The following is a 19,076-nucleotide window of genomic DNA, read 5'->3' as shown; positions in this document are numbered from 1 at the left end:
CGTCTGCCAGGCTGGGCCAACAGCCTCACAGAGCAGCCGCTTCACTGCGCTGTGACTCAGCCTCGGGTCAAAACAGCCAAGCGTTACATTCCCTGTCCCAACAATTTGATTATTCACAAATTTGCGTGTGGTGAGAACATCAGATTGGATGAAGGCACACATTTGCCCGAAGCCTCTGGCAATGGCATTACATGCAGGGCATCCTCACAGACCCTCACGGACCAGATGCCCTCAGCAAAGAAAGAACTCATTTTCCCTCCTTGCCTCTAACGGCTCCAATTTTCCTGTGGTTTCCTATAGTGGTAAGCGCCAACGAAGATCGCACACCCCCCCCCACCATCTATGGGACACTCCAACAGCAAATGCGGGGATGAAAAAGAACAAAAAAATAATACAGCCATTTGGGACAAGAGCAGGGAGGGAAGGCAAAAAAATAAATAACCGGGGCATATTTAAACCTCAGAAGGACATGATTTGTTCCCTATTTTTTTTGTGTGTGTGTGGGGGGGGGGTACCAGGAATCGAACTCAGGACCTTGCCCTTGCCAGGCAGGCACTGTGCCACTGACCTATATTCCTGACCCTGTCCACTCTTAACAAATTTGCTATACCATATCCCCTTCCCCACAGTCTCACTTTGCCAGGTTTCAATTACCTGCTGTTAACCACGGTCTGAAAACACTCAATGAGGTATGCTAGAAATAAATAATACGTATGTTTTCAATGATCTTTATTACAGTTTACTGTTGTAATTGTTCTGCTTTATGCTGAGTTGCTGGTTGATCTCTTACCATGCCTAACATAAATGAAACTCTATCATCAGTGTGCATGTGCAGGACACAGCATACGGAGTGACTGGTCCTCGGCGGTCTCAGGCCCCCCAGGGGTCTTGGAACACATCCCTCAAGGCTAAGTAAGAGGTAGGGGGCACTGTAATCGTGCAAAGCTGGGCAAGGTAGTCAGAGCAGCCCCCAAAACTTGGGAATAGCGAGGCATTCCAGTCACCTGAGGAAAGGGGGCTGTTTTCAGACCTAGAGCTGCAACCCTGCAAAGAACAGGGCCAGCTGTAGGGCCGGAGTCCCTCTTAGGGGCCACAGGGTCTGTCCACTCCACTCCCGTCTACCATTAGCGTCATTAGTCTCCTTGCAGTCAGCTAACCTTTCATCACGTTGGTTCCCGCGTCACTTCAGTTCGCTCCTGACTCCACACTCGCGTATGGCACACTGTAACCTGTGTCTGTAGCAAAACCTCCCTGGCTCTGCCGTCATCCCACTCCCAGGAGAAGGAATCTGATCAATTGCTGATTTCTATGCGCCAAGCCATAGATCCTTGTCCAGACTATGGAACGGCGTCCGTGGAATGGAGTGCCGCCTATGGAATCGCCAGCTAGCAATCGCCACAGGCATCTCTTAGGGTGTAAGACAAGGCCACCTAGGCCCTCCCCCACCCTTTACAGAGGCCATGGGCTGACAAGTATAGTAACGGTCACAGGAACTAACCCAGGGTTTTCAATCATCTGCTGGTGCAGGCTTCTACTGCTTTCTAAGAGCCAAACCGCTAAATGCTCTGCGAGCTATCTATTCATCCGCTGCTAGCATGTAATTGACCACCATGGGAATATCTGCACCACAGATGTTAGCAAATGCTACGAATTTGGCAAAAAAAAATTTTTTTACTCCTGGAAAGCAATTGGATTATAGATTCAAAAGCACTGAGGACACACAATGATTTGTTCATTGTTGCAAAAATGGACTGAAGCCTTTCACCTGAAGATAAGAGTGTATTTGAATTGCAGGAGATCCCTAATTTTTAGTCCTGGCATGCATTGTAAAAATTAATGGGAAGTAAAGACTGCGATTGTAGTAGATTGATAACTACTGGTCAATTTATAACCCCCAGCTGAACTGAGGAAGCATGGTGCTGGGTGTGTGAGGCCCACCTGGGGACTGTTGCCAGCAGCAGCATAAAAGGCAGAAGTGGAGAAGGATAATGCTTTAATTACTAAAACATTGGGTATTCGCCCACTTGTACTAGCTACACCCTTGGTTCTTGCTCAATAAAAGGTGAGTGAGATTGGTAATCGGGGCTGCAGTCTGAGAGGCTGTAAGCCCCCTGATCCCAGACTTTTGCCTCCCTTGTTTTTGTTTCTCTTACTGTTTCTTATCATTTCTTATCATCTGTGAGCACGTGTTCTCGGGACCTGTCACCCTGGTTAGAAGGACAAACTGGACAGCCCTGCTAGTTACAGAGGAAGAAACAAAAACAAACAAGATACACAAGTCGCCCCACAATCTGACACAATCTATACCATTTCCCTCTCTCCCCTTCAACCACTTTGTTCCAAGCAAAATGTACAAATGTCTTATTGTACCCTTGGCACAAATGTTTGCTTAGAGCCGTTGCTCTTCACCCGGGGCTGTACCCCCCGTCTTCCTAAACTCAAATGCTCATCTCTGTCAAATTCAAGCTCTTCCCCAGGCCCCCTCAGTTCCTTCAGTTAGAGTAACCTCCGCTTCCCTAAACCCTGCTAACCACAGCTGCGCTCTAGGCGGCCCTTTTCCTCTTCAGCCTTCCTTCCCCTGCTTAGTTATGGCTTTAGACTTTGGGGCCTTTTAATTCACTAAAGCGGCCCATGAACAGCTCCATGACTGCTTCTCTCAATCTCCCAAACGCTGCGCGGTTACCTGGTTTCCCGTCAGATACCAGGTAAGTAAATGACGAACGAACACAGCAATTTTATTTCTATGAGTGTTAGTAACACTTCTCTTCCTCCTCTGCCTGTACCTACAATTCCAGACCTGCTAACTCATGAGTTCCCCAATTAATGTGAGCCTTGTATCAGCAACAACAGGCTTCCAAGTTGCAAAAGACATGGTATCTGGTGTGTGTGTGTGTGTGTGTGTGTGTGTGTGTGTGTGTTCACTAGATCCAAATGTGTATAAGAGAGAGAAAATCAGGGATTAAACTGCCAAGATTAAATTCTGATTGGGCAGCAGCAGGTTCATACTTCAAACAATACCAACCTTCCCCTGGCCCTGTGCCTGCGCACAACCTGCTATAACAAAACACTATGGACCTCAAGTTTAAACAACAGAAACGTATCTTCTCACAGTGCCGGAGGCCAGAAGTTCAAGATCAAGGCACCAGCATGTTCAGTTTCTGATGAACTCTCATCATGGCTTGAGGACAGCTACCTTTCTGTGTTCTCAGATGCCACAGGGAACGAACTCTGCGGGTGTCTTCCTAGACTCACCCCCTTCTGAGAGCCCCACCTCATAACCTTATCTCCAGCTAATTCCCTCTCGAAGTTTCTTCCTCCAAAAACCGGGCGCTCAGGCTTCAATCTATGGATTTAGGGAGAGACAGGAAGGACCTGGCTAAAACCAGATTCCTTGTTTAAATACTTTGGGAAAGATGACTTGGAGGTTTGGGATCTCAGAACTGGAAACCAGATGAACAGGATCACAAGTTCAGTCTTAGGTGGAGAAAATTATTCATCACAGGGAATCACTTACCCAGTCAGAAGAGTCCACGCCTGTCACCAAGAAGTTAGATGAGGACCATGACTATCAGTTTACAGTTAGGATGTCAAGAAACTTGCCCACAAAGCCAGGAGGTTCTCTGCACCAAAGCTTTTCCTAGACAAAGCCTCCCTGGGCAGAGGTCTTTGGAAAACTCAATGGTGGGTCAACTTAGCTCTGGATGTTTTCTGGTCAGTGAATGTGGCCTTCTTAGCACTACTTAATTAATTTGAGAAGTTTTCAAAAACTGAAAATTCTTGACACTCCAAGAATCTGGAAAGTAGTAGAAAATACCATCTTTGTTTTACAGATGAAAAAATAAATCTAAAGAGAATCAGACCATCAAATTGTGTCCGTAACAGAAACTAAAATACACGCCTGACTTCCTAATCCCGGGCTCAATAGTCCTGCTACTTTCATTCTCCCCTTTAACCGCCTAAACCCTAAATATCCCCAAATATAAAAAAGTGACCTTTATGAAATGGATAATTCCTAGAGCTTATGTGATGCAAACACACACTGTTAAAAACTAGCAAAGATACCTAGTAAAAGACTAGCTGCAGATTCATTATATATAGCAAACGTTCTAATAAAGAAAAAAAACTAGCACAGAATTATCAGAACTGAGAGCAAACATGAATATATAGACTATTTCAGCAAGAAAAAAAAAAAAAACATCCTCTAATCTCTTAAAGAATAAAACCCTGTCACTCCAGGCTGCCTGATAAATTCAAGAAGATAAAGACATATATGAACAATGTTACATTTTAGACAGTTCCGTATCTTCCATCTGTCATTTCTTGATAGGAGAAGTTCTGGAAGAGGTTTTGTAATTGTTCGTTAATGCCGCTCCAACATGGAATTGTGGCCTGTACCCGCCCCCCCACAAAATCAAACAAAAAGTAAATAAAAGCAAACCTTCATCTATCCTCTCTGATCTTTACAATTTTAGTCTTCTGAGCAGCAAATGAGAGGCTCTCTATCTTTCTCTCTTTTCCTGGTCAAGAATACCCGTCTGCGTATCACTGTATTACAGCAGAATCAAAATCCCACCAAGAAGGAAAAAGTGATGGGGTTATGGTTTTCCTCATGGAGTAAGTAAGCCATTTGCTTTTGAAATAAGCCATATTTCAAAAACTCTGAACTGAGCAAGCAGACCCACATCTAATTCAAGAAAGAAAATATAAGAGACAGATTCAAAATTTCCAACTCTCTTGGCTTATATCAGAGCTCAAACATGAAAAGAATTCTTCTGCAGACTCCAGCTGTTTCTGAATTTGTGAGCTTACGAGCAGACCTCCCTGAAGCCATCAAGCAATTTGAAAACAATCTTGAGCAGCAATTCTAATACTGCCAAGGATGAATTGGATGCCAGCCTCTCCCAAGGCACGTAACAGTCCTCTGAAAAATAAATTCGGGGTTTTCTATATGCAGTCAACTCTGAGTCTAGTGAGCATCAGTCTTCTTTGAGGCAGGCTTATAAGCACATAAGACGATCATTCAGGGTTCTCCTTAATGGATTCGTATCTTCAGAGTCTACCTAGGTCGCAGGACCAGAAATGGCTCATGTAGGACTACTGGTCACAAATGTCTATGAATTCATGAGGATGGGGATGCAGTCTCTGCCACTCTATCAAGCCCAAGACAAGGACTCCAGATAGGTAGCCCTGCCTACTCTGTGTGCTTTCTATGCACGCTAAGTCATCCTCACAACCACTCAACGAAGTACTGGAACACAGAAAATTCTCCAGTGAGAACCGTTTCAGAGCAGTAAGGTCACAGTGAGTGGGAGATTCACACAAAAGTTGGCAGAACTCAAACCACCCATATAATCAGTTCACTTTGTTCATCCATTCAATCACTCAGTACACACCTCTTGGGACTCCAGCCTGTCCTGAGCCAGTGAGTGAGTGCTACTCCACAAGCGAGGACCCAAGAGCAAAAGTCACATCACTCAGACACTCCTGGGAGTTCAAGTATTCCTCAGGAAGAGTCTTGCAAGATCAGGCCTTTTCTACCTGTTGGGCTTTAAAATTGGAACTACTACATATTAGTATAAACCTTTAAGGGTAGGTTCAAAGCCAAGAAATATTAACTACTTTATAATCAACCCTCTGTGCAAACAAGGGTGCCTACCTGCCAGGCCAGGGTACTGTCAGGCAGCTGCTGCCTAGCAAACATCAGATAATGATCCAGCATGGCCCACTGTACCAGGAAGTGTACTAATCTTATTCCTACCTTCGCACTTGGCCAAGAGCCTTGAATGACCTCACAAAGCCAAAGAGTAATAAAGTTGGTAGATTTGGACTTTAAAACTCCCAGCTACCAGCAACTGCTCTGCAAAGAGTGACACTGCAGCAAATGCGCTTGCGCCTTCCTTAACAATTCTGATTTCAAGCTGGCTGGAAGGTTCTGCTGTCTGTAGAACTAAAGCAGTAACCATGATTCTAACGTTAGCTTACAGCGCGGCACTGGGCAAATCAACAGCAACTGGAACACATTTTTTAAAGATATATATTAGTGACACTAAAGAAATAATTACCTGTAAATGTTCTATTCCATTATTAAAATACTTTATTTTCTATAATGCAAGAACAAGGGTTAACCATCCACTGCCTTATCAACATAAGGCAGTCACATCATGCTTCATCATCTTTTGAGAGAAAAGTCAAACCCCAAGACTAATGCTTTATCTGCCATGAAATGACCACTTAGACCCTTAAAACAACCAACAAATTAAAATTAACATTAATGGGATGTGATTCCCCAAGTTTTAAAATTTTGAATTATACAGAGATGAGGCTAACACAAATGTCTACTCATTTTCCCTTAACTGAAACAAAATTTAATATTTTTAAAAATAAACAACTGAGGAGTGCCATAAGTAATTAACTAAATGGTAGAATGCAAAGTGTATTAAATTACAGGCAGCTATGAGAGAGTCCAGGAACATTTATCAAGTTAAATTTTTTTGCTAGAATATGCAACAGTCAGTGCTGGAAGAGGCATGGAAGCCCTACATGCCAAACCCTGCAGAGACATCTTGTTCGATTTGGGACAATCACCAAGATAGCGCGCTTCACCAAGATAGTCGATCTCTAAAGTAGAGGACACACAGAGACGTCCTTTACTCACAGATAACATTAGTAATCCAGTTATCACAATTGTTAAATTCATTTTTAAAAACTGAAAATGCATTGTACAAACTTTAAGAAGGACAAAAAGACTCCATAAAAACTTCCCTTTCTGCTTTTTTTTTATTTTTAATTTTTTAGGTGTGGGGAACCAAACCCATGTCCTTCTATGTGCCAGAGAAGAGCTCTGCTACTGGGCTACTCCCCCACCCCTCTTTTCTACTTCTGACCCCCAATCGCCCCATTCCCTCCCAAGAAACGAGCGGCAGATAATTCATTTTGTGTTCTTTCAACAGTCCAGCATTTACAAGTACACACACAGACCTGCGCTTTTGTCTGTTATAATCAGTGCCTGAAACACTGCCTGACACATAGTGGGTACAGCTAAAAAAAATTGCTTAATGAATGAAAATTCATACTCTATATACCTTCTACATCTTGTTCTTTTACTTAAATATATCCTGGAAGCATTCCATAATAATGCATTATATAAAACGGCCTTGTTCCTTTTCTTTCTAAACCTTTTACTTAACTTTAACATATACAAAGAAACGTATGCATACCACACCTGTACATGTCACTAAATTCTCACACCCACCTCAACCAGTACTCAGATCAAGGAACACAGTGGAACATTCCATATAATCCCAGTGTCCCCACCTCCTTTCCAGCACATCCACCACCCCTACCCTGCAGGCATCAAAGATAAGCTTATCTTGATTTCTGAAAACACAGGTTAACTTTGCCTGCATTGGGCTGTATACAAACCGAATAATGCAGCATTTTCTTTTGTGTTGACCTTCTTTTGCTTAGCCTTATGTTCATGAGATTTCTCCTTACTTCTGTGAGTACATGTAACTCATAACTCATTCATTCTCTCTGCCCAATTTATGCTGTACGAGAGCCCCACAATTTATACAGTCATTCAACTTCTGCTGGGCAAGTGTGTAGCTTCCAACTTAAGGCTAGTTTGAGTAACATAACACAATCATTCTTGCATACAAGTATTGTCATTGCCCTGAAGGTAGAACTGTTCGATAGATGTACATCCAGGAACCACTGAACAATTTTCCAAAGCAGTTGTACCAATTTACACTCCCACCCCTGCACGAGACCACCCCGTGCCACGCTGCCTCACCCACAGTGACTTCTGGTTGTGTTTTGCTCTTTGTCATCCAGGGTACCCCATCCAGTGGGGCTCTTCTCGTCGGCACTGTGTTTGGGTCCCTTATGACAGAGATCAGCACCCATCCGCACACTTCCTGGACATTTGGATATGGTTTTCTACAAAGCATTTATTCATTTCTATAGCCCATTTTTCTTCTGGATATCAGTATTTTCTCATTGATTTAGTTTTTTATATATTCTCAAGATAAGGCATCTGTCAGACACACGCTTTAGGAATGTTTTCTGCCACTCTGTGGGTTGTCTTTTTAATCTCATACAGGTGTCCCTTGGTAAACAGAAGTTCTTAATTTTAATATGACCCAGTATAATTCTCTTCTTAGTGTCCTTTTAAGACACCAAATAAACTTTGCATGCCTTTAAGAAATCTCCTCTTTTCCAAGGTCATGACAATGGGCTCTTCTGCTTCTAAGAACTTTCACTGTTTTACCTTTTACAAATCTAGAATATACCTTTACATAGTATAAAGTAGGGGTCTAGATAAGTTCTTTCTGTAGATAAGCACTGACTCAGTACCTTTTTTGAAAACCTCCTTCTCCAGCCACTTCATGCTGGTGTCCTCCTCATCAGACACTGCTCATCCCTAAGCCCAGCTCTTTTTTAATGACTATATAGCATTCCACTATAGGCATGTTTTATAAATTATTAAGCCCATCACCCAACTGTTCAACATCTAAGTTGTTTTCATGCTTTTGCTATATGGTGCAAAAAATTATATATACAGTTTCCCCATACATTATTCCCCCCATGTGGCTATATTGGTAAGATAAACCCACTAAAGTGGAACTGCTAAATCAAAGGCTACGTGCATTTCAATTTTAACCATTGATAGAGGTTACCCCAACTACAACTGGATTTCTTAGACCTTAGTGAACCCCACAGAGCCATTATCAAATACAGCACACTGCGACTTTAGTTGTACTACCCTTCCCTGTTTTCTAAAGACAACAAATGCACTTCCTGTATCCATGGATGGAGAAAATATAGACAAGCACGTAAGTTCACTGAAACTGCCTCAGAAGCCTGAAGGTGGAAAGCAAAACCTACAAAAAAATCATGCTGTTGGGATCTGACACACAGCCCTTCTCTGTGTCCCCCTGTGAGGAGCAAGGGCATCTTCCCATTGACTTTCATTCTGAAGGAAGCCCAGAGCCCAGGAGGAGTGCGGGACTCCAGGCAGACAGATGCTGCCTGTTCCAGGAGGAGGTTGCTCCAGGAGATCCACAGCGGTGCCTCTGCAAGAGATGAGGCCCCATCACCTTGTCCAGTGTGAAGCTGTCTGCTCCTGCCAGAAAGAATGGAGCAGGAGACGCCGAACTGCCAGAAAAGGAAATCTGTCTCAACCTGAAATCCACCCAATACAGCAGCATCACTTTGTTCATAAGTCAGACCTAAGAACTTACACATGCTGTCTGACTGCCAGGTGACTATTAGGATCCTTTATCATTAATACCCTTCTTTAACCCACCAGGACCTCTCCCAACACAAGAACTCTTGTTCTCCAACATGCGTATAATGTGGCGAGAACACTGCATGACTTAGTAATTTTGTGACTGACGTCACACCACTACCACAGCCTTGTAAACCAAAGGCCCCCGGGGCCCAGCAACAGCCTGCATACCATGTGAGAATCAGAGGCCAAACTGTGGAACCCACTGGGTGCCTTCTACTTTGCAGGCTCTCAAGACATACTTCCTTCCCAGAACTCTTAAAGAAAAGAGGGTATCTGAATAGCTGGATCTTTTTTTTTAATTGCAGTAATAGGGATGGATCCCACAGCCTCATGCATGCTAGGAAAGCGCTCTACCACTGAGCTACACCCTCACTCAGCCCCTGGATGTTACTTATAACAAAACCTTTACCTGGGGACAGAAAACAAAACAGAAGACACACTTTCCACTTGGGACGGAGAACGCTTGAGTTATAAGGAGAAAAGCAGCAGCTACGAAACAAGTTGGAACAAAAATCTCCTACCAGCAGTGTGATTTGGGACGTCACTTTTGCCTCTGGGCCATTGTTTTTCTCTAATACATGTTCACCACGTAAGGGTGCTTCCGGGCTCCAGCACTAAAGATTTTGTCATTCTGAACACAAAAAGGCAAAACTGTGAGATTTTTATAAGTCTTATGACTTAGTCCTACAAATGGTCTCTGGCATGAGAGCCATAGGGTCCCAGGCTCACGGAAAGCACAAGGAAAGGCCAGCACACCTGGCCCCGGTACACAGGTAATAAACCAGACACAGGATGTACCTTATTCACCTGGGCTGAGTCAGCGAGGGGCAAGTTGCAAGGGGCAATTAATCTCTCCCGCAATTTCCTTCCCTCAACTTGTCATCCGGGACAAAGGGTTGACAGCCAGGACCCTCAGAGGGATGCTCTGGGGGCTCAACCATCACCTGATGTGGGCAGTGACAGTCTCACTGGGTGTGCAAACGTGAGAGAGGATGGCACATTTGGGAAAAGGTGGACAATGGCCCTGAAGCTGTTTTAACAACAGGGGCTATGTTACAGCACGGAGCTTGAAGGGAGACAAAGCCCACTTTGTCTCTTGCTCAGGGAGCGGCTGCCAGCAATTCAGACAATTGTTGGAGTGAGCCCTGACCGCCAGCCCAGGCTCCGAGAGGACAGGGCACAAACATCCACTTGGAAAAACACAATTCACATGTTCATCCGCCGCCTTCCCCTGTTCACCCACATCTCGGTCTCAAAGTACTGTAATTTCCCTAAAGCACTTCTTAAAGCTCAACAATAAAACCCCACTAATCCTGAGGTATGTCAGAGGCCAAGGATAAATCAAAGGAGTCCTGCAGAATGTATTCTGTCTTTTAAAGTTCACAGAGTGTAGGCATTTCTTAGGCAATTTGACCTATTTGATGACAGGTAAGATATTTTTCCTTCACTGGAATCCTAAGCAAAGAACAATCTATGACCTTGGTCAGGCTCCTGGACCTGAGAGATAAGGGTCAAGTCCATTACAATTTATTTCAAAATTCTGGATCATTCCTTCATTCTTTTGAAAGTACTAAAAAAAAAACCTTTTATATGCAGAGAGTCATAATTATGTTGTTGTATAGAATATTTCTGGAATAAACTCTTTATAGGAAAATAAAGTTGCAATGAGACTTAATTTCCAAACATCAAACCCCTCTAGTACATCACAAAATTTAGATAAAGGGAAACCACAACTTAATTAAATATCAGCTAATGTAGCCAAGCATGGTGGTGAGCACCTACAATCCCAGCACTCTGGGAGGCTGAGGCAGAAGAACTGTAAATTTGAGCCCAGCCTGGGCAACTTAGTGACGTAGCAAGCCCCATATCACAATAAAAAATAAACAAGGCTTGGGAATATAGTTCAGTGCAAAAGGCCTGGGTTTAATCCCTCAGGCAGCAAACGAAAACAAAGCACAACAAAAATTCGGCCAAGATGGTAGCAGTATCACACTTATGATCACCATAAAACTTAAAGCAAACTAATTTCTAAAAACCACTACTTTTGCTTTAAAGCCCTGTGTAATACTCTACAGTAGGTGTAATTGTTTCTTTCTTCTTTAGTTACCCGGTGTACAGTATGCATGTTCTCACTGTAAAGCCTCACAAGTCCTTATTTGTTAGTGAGGGTTAGGTGGATCTCAAGGTCTCGGTTCTTCCACAGACTATAACGATGCTCCTCTCCTATTCTCGAAAGCGACACAGCACCAGTCCCACATCTCAGAGCCTCCAAGCCTATTCACCGCTGTGGTCCAGCTTCACCTTCCATCTAGCCAATCCTACAACGCCCTTTGTAGAAGCGAGCATCTACAAATACTGAAAAAGGGGGGAAAAGCAAATTTTACCCTATTATTTTATCCAATCTAATAAATGCAACATACCCCACTGTGTTCACATAGTCCTTTGCTTATCCAGCTTATTACATCCACATTCTCTATTATTTCAGTGTTCCTCTCCCCACTGTCCTTTATTTGATTTCATGGGAAGCAGGTACAGGGCAGTGTTCTCCGTTGTGGGCAAAGCCCCTCCTCCAGTAGGCAGGGCACAGCAGGTAGAGGACCACGGCTCCGCGTTCATCAGGCATCCTTCGTCTCCTCCCTGAGTGTAATGATGAACCAGGGGCTCCTCCTGGGGGCTGGGTATGCGGATGAGAAAGGCTCCCAAGCTCCCAACTTTACGTTCTACAGCAGGAGCAATCAACAGCAACACATGCAGGCAAAAGGCAAGACATCCAGCAGTGTGGACCAGGATGGCACTGCCCGGGAGCTTAGGAGCTCAGAGAGGTATCTGAAGGAAGGCCTGGATTTTAAGAGGGAACTGAATATTTTAGCATCCAGGAAGCACATTCCACAAGAGGGAGGAGCAAGTGCCAAGGCCCTGAGTCAAAAGCAGTCAGAAAGCAGAAAGCAAGCCAGGGTGGCTGGAGTGTGGGGAGGGCAGGGAGGCAGAGATAGACAGCACATCCAGCCACGCAGGGCCTTGCAGGTCGCAACTGAGAGTCTCCAACTCATTCTGACTACGACAGAAACGAAGCCAAGACAGCAGCACTGGGAAGGAGACACGGAGTATGGGGAACGCCCCCCAGCAGAGACAGTATGAAGGGGCAGTTTGGGTGACCTTGGAAGGCAGGACAGACTGCACTCGATGACAGATTGACAGGCTAGTTTTGAGCCTGAACTCCTGGATGGGCAGAACAGAGGAAGGTGCAGATCTAGAGTTACAGAGCAGCAAAACCTCCGTTCTGAACGTGTTCAGCAGGGACCACCGGTAACTCCTTGTGGAACCAAAGAGTGTGCTCAGCCTGGTGAGGTGCTGATGCACCAGGAGGAGGCCAGGAGGGGGCTGTGCAACAAATGGATGAGCAGCAGTACCAGGGGACTGGGCAAAGTCACTTGCACCGGCAGATGAAGACACAGAAGCCAGCTCAGAGCGGCCAACAGGTCAGGCAAGGCAGGAAGGCAGGGCAGCGGGGGATGGGGACATGGGAGGAAAACAGGGGAGAAATGAGATCAGCAGACCAGAAGAGAAAGCATTGCACCTGTTATCCCCAGCACTCTGGGAGGCTGAGGAAGGAGGCTCACAAGTTTGAGCAATTCAGTGAGACGCTCTCTCAATATAAACAACAAAAAGGGCTGGCGATGTAGCTCAGTGCAAAGGCCCTGGGTTCAGTCTCCAGTACTGCAAGGAAGGAAGGAAGGAAGCAAGGCAGGCAGGCAGGCAGGCTGGCTAGCTTTTCAAGAGTCAACTGCACCAAATGTGTCAAAAACAAACACACGTGGAACACATTTTCAGCTCTTTTTAACTACAGTTGATCCTCATTATTTACAGACTCTATATGTACAAGTGCACTGCTCACTAACACTTATTTGGAACGCCCAAATCACTGCCAATACTTCCACAATCAATACCAATATTTCCTCAACCATGTAGAGCAGAGGAAAAGGTACACAAGTTCCAGCTGGGGCTGAACAAGATAATATTTTATCTTGTTGTTTCTGGTCTCATATTGTAAACAAATACCCCTTTCAAAGTCTCTTTACTGATGTATTTCATAGAAAAGTCAGATGATGGCAAGTGGACATGGCTCCAGCCCAGAAGGAGCTCCCCACGGCACCTGGTTAGGACAAAAAGCAGGTGATGTGAATACCTGGAGTTTGGAAGCATAATACAGTGTACAAATTCATGGCTTAGCAGTGAGATACAGGGCCATGCATGAGACATGTATCATGGAGGAACCTCATTTTCCTTATCTGGAAAAGGGGACAACTCCACCTCACAGCACAACCATGATGATTTCATGAAATGAAGGGTAAAGCGGTGGTACTCAAAACTAGTTCTTATCAGAACCCCTTTAATGCCCTTAAAGTTATCAAAAACCCCCCAAAGGAGGTTTTGCTTTTGTCTTTGTGATTTACTTCCACCATTTTTTACTATTATCAGACACCTAAACTGACACACTTAGAGCCAGATGTCATGGTGCAGGTCTGTAATTCCAGCCCTCTGGGAGGCTGAGGCAGGAGGATCACAAAGTCAAGCCCAGCTTGGGCAGCTAAGTTGGTGTCTCAACATAAAATATAAAAAGGCCCAGGGATATAGGTCAGGGTCAAGGCCCTGGTTTCAATCCCCAGTACTGAAAAAAAGTTACTTTAAAATCACTATAATAAACTCAACACATGTTAGCAACATTACCTATTTCTTATGAAGAAAACTGCTTCTGAAAAGGAAATACTTAGAAGCGGAACACTGTCCTGCATATTTAATCTCCTTACTCTGTGGCTGCATAGAAGGCAGCTGGCTTCGCCTCTCTGCATCTCATCCGTTGGCATATTGCACTTCTGAATATCCCTGCATCTAATCACGAGAGAATGTGGATGAAAAGAGGCCAATCATATTTCAGGATTATTGTGAAAAAGACTTTTAATCTCATAAGCCCTCTGGAAATGTCTCTAAGACCCCTGCGTGTCCCTGGAACACACTGAAAAAAAAATGCTTTGGAACAGTACTTGTTTGAAAAAGCGTTGGACCAGGACCTCACAATGTAAGCTCTCCACGAATATTAACAGGATCGATTCTGTCTTCCATCCTTTCCCCTTAGCTTCAGTGTTGTTAGAACAGGAACACGTCACGGGTTGGGTTCATGGGATACAGTTATAGGAACATCTAGTATCTAGCAGAGAGCTGACTGGGCCAGGGATGTAGCTCAGCGGCATAGCACCTGCCTGGCAAGCACAAAGTCCTGAGTTCGATTCCTGTTACAAAACAAACCTGCCTACTCAGAGAGCTGATCTACAAGTGTGACTACTGTTACCATTGCTCAGATGGTCCTCTACCTAATCAGCAGCTCAAACACCACCCAGGATTTTTAATCTGTGTCCAAATTTAGAGGATTGATGATTTGGACAGGAAAGAAACTTACAAGCTTGTTCTCTGACGCTCAACCGTTACTTCCATTAGGACTGCAGGCAACATGCCACAGCTGCACTAGCCGTGCTTGTGATACTACCCCTAACAGAAGTCACCCATACTTTTAGAGCATATTATGATATGGATGCAAACATCCTGAAAAATCATACATACCCATCACTGATTCACAATCATGACTTGTCATTAGATCTTGTTAGTTAATGTGCTAATACAGAAGCACACATATTTGAAAAATGGCTTGAAAACTCTATTCCAATGCAAAGAATCTCATTTTCAAACCTTTGTATTTTTATTTGGTGCATTTAGATATTGCATTCTGAGGAAAAGATCTACGCACGGGCCTCACCAGATTGCTAAAGGGGTTCATGCGACCAAAAAGCAATTCATTTTACCTCTCTAGGCACCAAGTTCTGCTCTTTAAAAGGAAACTAATCACTGTGGGACACCTTCCTCCCTCCCACCACACTGGAGCTGCAGCGGGAAGGACGTGGCGTCCACAGGCTTCAACAAAGACCCACAGGTGTCTGGCTTCGGCCTTAACGCACATGCGTGCATCTAGTCTACAAAGTCAAATGCTCTGGCCTCACCAAGGAAGCACAGCTGAACTACCGAGTAGCTGACATCAGAAGCAAACCTTCCCTAAACTACTTCCTATCATGCTATAAAAGTACCAGAAAACCCAACATGCGACAACAAATTACTCTGCGAAGAATTTACAATCAACATAATCTATAGCTGTTCTCGAAGAGTTTGTGTGGGAGCTAACATTTCAATAACTCAAAGAATAATTTGCATATTGATTACTAATATCTGCTTGAAATCTAACAGAAATGTTCCATAACTTCAAAAGCTCATTAGGAGGCACAGAGAGAGAGAGAGAGAGAGAGAGAGAGAGAGGGTGGGAGAGGGTGGGAGAGGGTGGGAGAGGGAGATTGACTGAGAGAGAGGAAAAAAAAGAGAAAAAAAAAAGGAAGAAAAAACTTTGCCCGGCTCCATGAAAGAGCACTTGTTTCGAAGGACTCAAGACTCAGCACTTCACACTGGGGTACTGAAGTACCCTGAAGAATCCAGTCTACGAGTCCTCCAGCTCTCGAGGCTACTTAGGCCCACTTAATGCTAGAGATCGAGTCACACACAGTACTATGTTCAAGAACTACGAACTCCCACACTGACTGCATTCAGTCTGGTGGGAAAATCTAGGTTAATTCAGGATCAGCCCACAGGGGCACTGAGAGAAAAAAAGAGTGGAGATGGCCAGCGGAGCTCAAGGCCCTGTCCTCAGCACTCCGGCCACCGAGGGGCAACTCTGCATCGTCACGGGACTCAGGAAGCTACCTGTGGCTTCCCTTACCCAGAAACCAATCCAAACATTCCCAGACAGGGGCTGGGGATTTAGCTCAGCGGCAAAGCGCCTGCCTGGCAAGCACAAGGTCTGGGTTCGATTCCTGGTACCAGAAGAAAAACAAAACAAAAAACAAACAAACAAACATTCCCAGACAGTCTCACGAAGCCAATGCTCCCACCACGCTTCAACAAGTCTGTCTAAGCCCGGCTTCCAGAGCAGAACCTCTCATATACTTTTCACTTGCAGCACTAAAGACAGAGTAGAAGTCCTCGCTTCTTCCACCTAACCGAACTGAAAACAAGTTATACTGAGGCAAATAAGATGCTAAAGTCAAACCAAAGAAAAGGGCATTAAATCCCCAGAGAAATGAGGTCAGCGTGCTGGGGAACAGAACGCCAACATCAAGCAGCATAGAGCAGGGCGCTTCTCCACGGGGGATACCTTCCCAGACCTCCCCACCCAGATGCCTCAGACAGTACTGAACTCTGTATCATTATGGTTTTTCTCACACTCCCACACCTGTGTAAAGAATTTATAAATTAGGGACAGTAAAGACTGACAACAAAGAACAGCACAATAGAACAATTATCCAACATACTATAATAAAAACAAGGTGAATGGGATCTGTCTTCTCCTCTCTCCAGAATTTTCCATTTAGTTTTAGACCTCAGAAGACAGAAGGTAACTGAGGCTGTGGAAAGTGAAATGATTCGGAAGGGGGAGTCCTGTACACATTGCCTAGTACTCCTGAGTGCCAGGGATATACAACCACAACCTTGTCACTAATGAGAAGCTGAGTAACAAAACTTGAGGGATGGCACAAGCAGCTCAGGAAGGGGCAGGAGGGCTTCAGAAGACCTGGCAAAAAGCAAACTAGGAAGGAAGCAGTAGGAGGAGATCTGAGCCCCAAGGGAGAGACCAGACTGTGGGAGGCAGAGTCAGGAGGGTTCTCTGGAGAGGGCACAAGCATAACAGAGCAAAGTCCCACAGGAGGGATGAGAGGGTTCACTGGAGCTGCATGGTGAGAGACAACCCTGTGAAAGGAGGTGGAACCTGATCAGGGGACCTCAGAAGCCTGGGCTCCCCAGACCATCCATAGGCCAAAGCGTCCAGGTAGAGAGGCCATGGGAGTAGCAGTGCGTTTTCGAACAATGGAGATGTTAACATGTCCTAACAGTGGGTCTGTCAAATCCACGCCAATCACACTCTATCACACCTGGTGAAATAACTGTCCTCAATTATATCCCGGCGCAATTTTGCTAACACCTGTGCCCTAGAAGGGCAATCCAAACGTTTTTCTTAACTGATGATAAGTAACACTAAACTGACTACAGAATATGGAAAATATTAAAAAGAAAACACATCATGCATGTTTCTATAGCCATGGCAATAAAAAAAAATTGGGGAACAGGTTTGCATCAGTGACATCAAAGTCATAATATTTTTGGAAACAGCTTTTAATCTAGTTAAACGAAATTAGAACTGACAACCTTTTTGCAACAGTAACTAGGCTCCACTAGATATACTTTCATTCAGAGGAAATTCAACCATTGTTGAACCACAACGCTCACAATAAATTAATTTCATCTTGTTTATCTTTTGGTGATTGAACCCAGGTCCTTGGGCATGGTACTTGAATGCACTCCCAGCCCTGTCTGTTCTCCGCATTTAATTTCCCTCCCTGCCGGCTGCCTACTAGAGCACCCGGTGAGGACTCCCTGGCTCTCTGCAGGCTCACAACCACACCAAGCCCTGGAGATCTGGGGCAGAAGAAATATAGTTTCTGAGTTGTAGTTATATGAGAGCAAAGATTCTAAAAGTAACTTAAAAGCCAAAAAAAATCCTTTGGAATAGAGTGAAAACAGGAATAATCTCATACACACAGGCAGGCTCACCATCTGTGTCAATCTCAACTACAGCGAACAGGAGAAGCTTAACAAACCTGCCGCCTAGCTACAGAGGTGCAGTCTACAGATGTTAAGCGTCTCTGAAACCCATTTAGTTGTCCAAGTACAGACTAATGTGGGGGCGGGAGCTGTTTCCCCATAACCAGCAGGTGAGGAAAGAGAGTGGAATAAAAGATTAAATTTCAAATAGGCCAATGAGTGAGAGGAAGTGATAAAATTGTCCACACACACACACACACACACACACACACACACAAACTGTTTACGCAGAGGCTCCGTCCTAATCTCCCAGGTAATGGCCCGGCTAGTGGCAGCAGCTTCCCAACTGACCGCAACCTCTCTCCTCCATAGAAAGCGAAAGGGCCGTGGTTTTCCCTTGGGCCAAAGCCGCGTGTCCGTCTTTGCAGATCCCTATCAAAGCCACTGAGCAGTCCCTGTGCACCCACGGGGCGCCCCGGCTCCGCGGTCAGGAGTGCGGCGCGCCGGGGAACTGTGCCCAGGACCGCGCAGGGAACCTCGGGCTCGCACGCTCCCCATCCGCGCTCCGTGGGTGCAGAGCGATCGCACACGCCCGGGACCGGCCACCCCCTCCCACGCCACACACTTCCTGCCTCTCCCGTCACCTCCGCGAGCACCACCAGCTTCCCCATTCCCTCCACAGCTGTCGTCGGGATCCCAGGCCCAGGAGGCGCGGGGGGGGCGGCTTCACCCCAACTCCACACACTGCGGGCGTCAGAGTCAGAGGAGGACCTCAAGGAGGCGCGCGGAGAGCACCGCAGCATCCCGCGCGCGCTTCCCGGGTGCCGGACGGGCGCACCCCGGGGCGCAGTGGGCGAGCGGGACCCCGCGGGGCCACAGGCGGCTCCGCGCCCCGACCGCTCCTCCTCCTGGGGAAGCGCTGGAGACTACAGTCCCGAACCCAACCCCACCTCGCCACTCCGCCCCCCACACGCCGGGCGACCCCCAGCCTGGCTCGCCGCTCGCGGGAGCCTCGGTCCCCTCCCCGGCCCGGGGCTGAGCAGGGGGAGCTGAGCCCGGCCCGCGCGCACTCCCGGCGGCCGGACTTGCA

General features: G+C 45.6%; 1 protein-coding gene across 1 annotated transcript in view; it reads right to left on the bottom strand.

Annotated features, from left to right (window-relative positions):
* Positions 1 to 18,544, bottom strand: part of Dock5 (dedicator of cytokinesis 5) — a 191,603-nt gene extending 173,059 nt beyond the window's left edge. Inside the window, exon 1 of the mRNA XM_013514062.1 lies at positions 18,338 to 18,544. Coding sequence (XP_013369516.1) covers positions 18,338 to 18,356 — 19 coding nt within the window. The 5' untranslated portion in view covers positions 18,357 to 18,544. The remainder of the gene's footprint in view (positions 1 to 18,337) is intronic.
* Positions 18,545 to 19,076: the final 532 nt, after the last annotated feature.

The sequence above is a fragment of the Chinchilla lanigera genome, unplaced genomic scaffold (assembly GCF_000276665.1).
Source record: "Chinchilla lanigera isolate Chin_1 unplaced genomic scaffold, ChiLan1.0 scaffold00002, whole genome shotgun sequence".
NCBI lineage: Eukaryota > Metazoa > Chordata > Mammalia > Rodentia > Chinchillidae > Chinchilla > Chinchilla lanigera.
The sequence above is the reverse complement of the archived record's forward strand: the minus strand, read 5'-3'. Positions and strand labels throughout refer to the sequence as shown.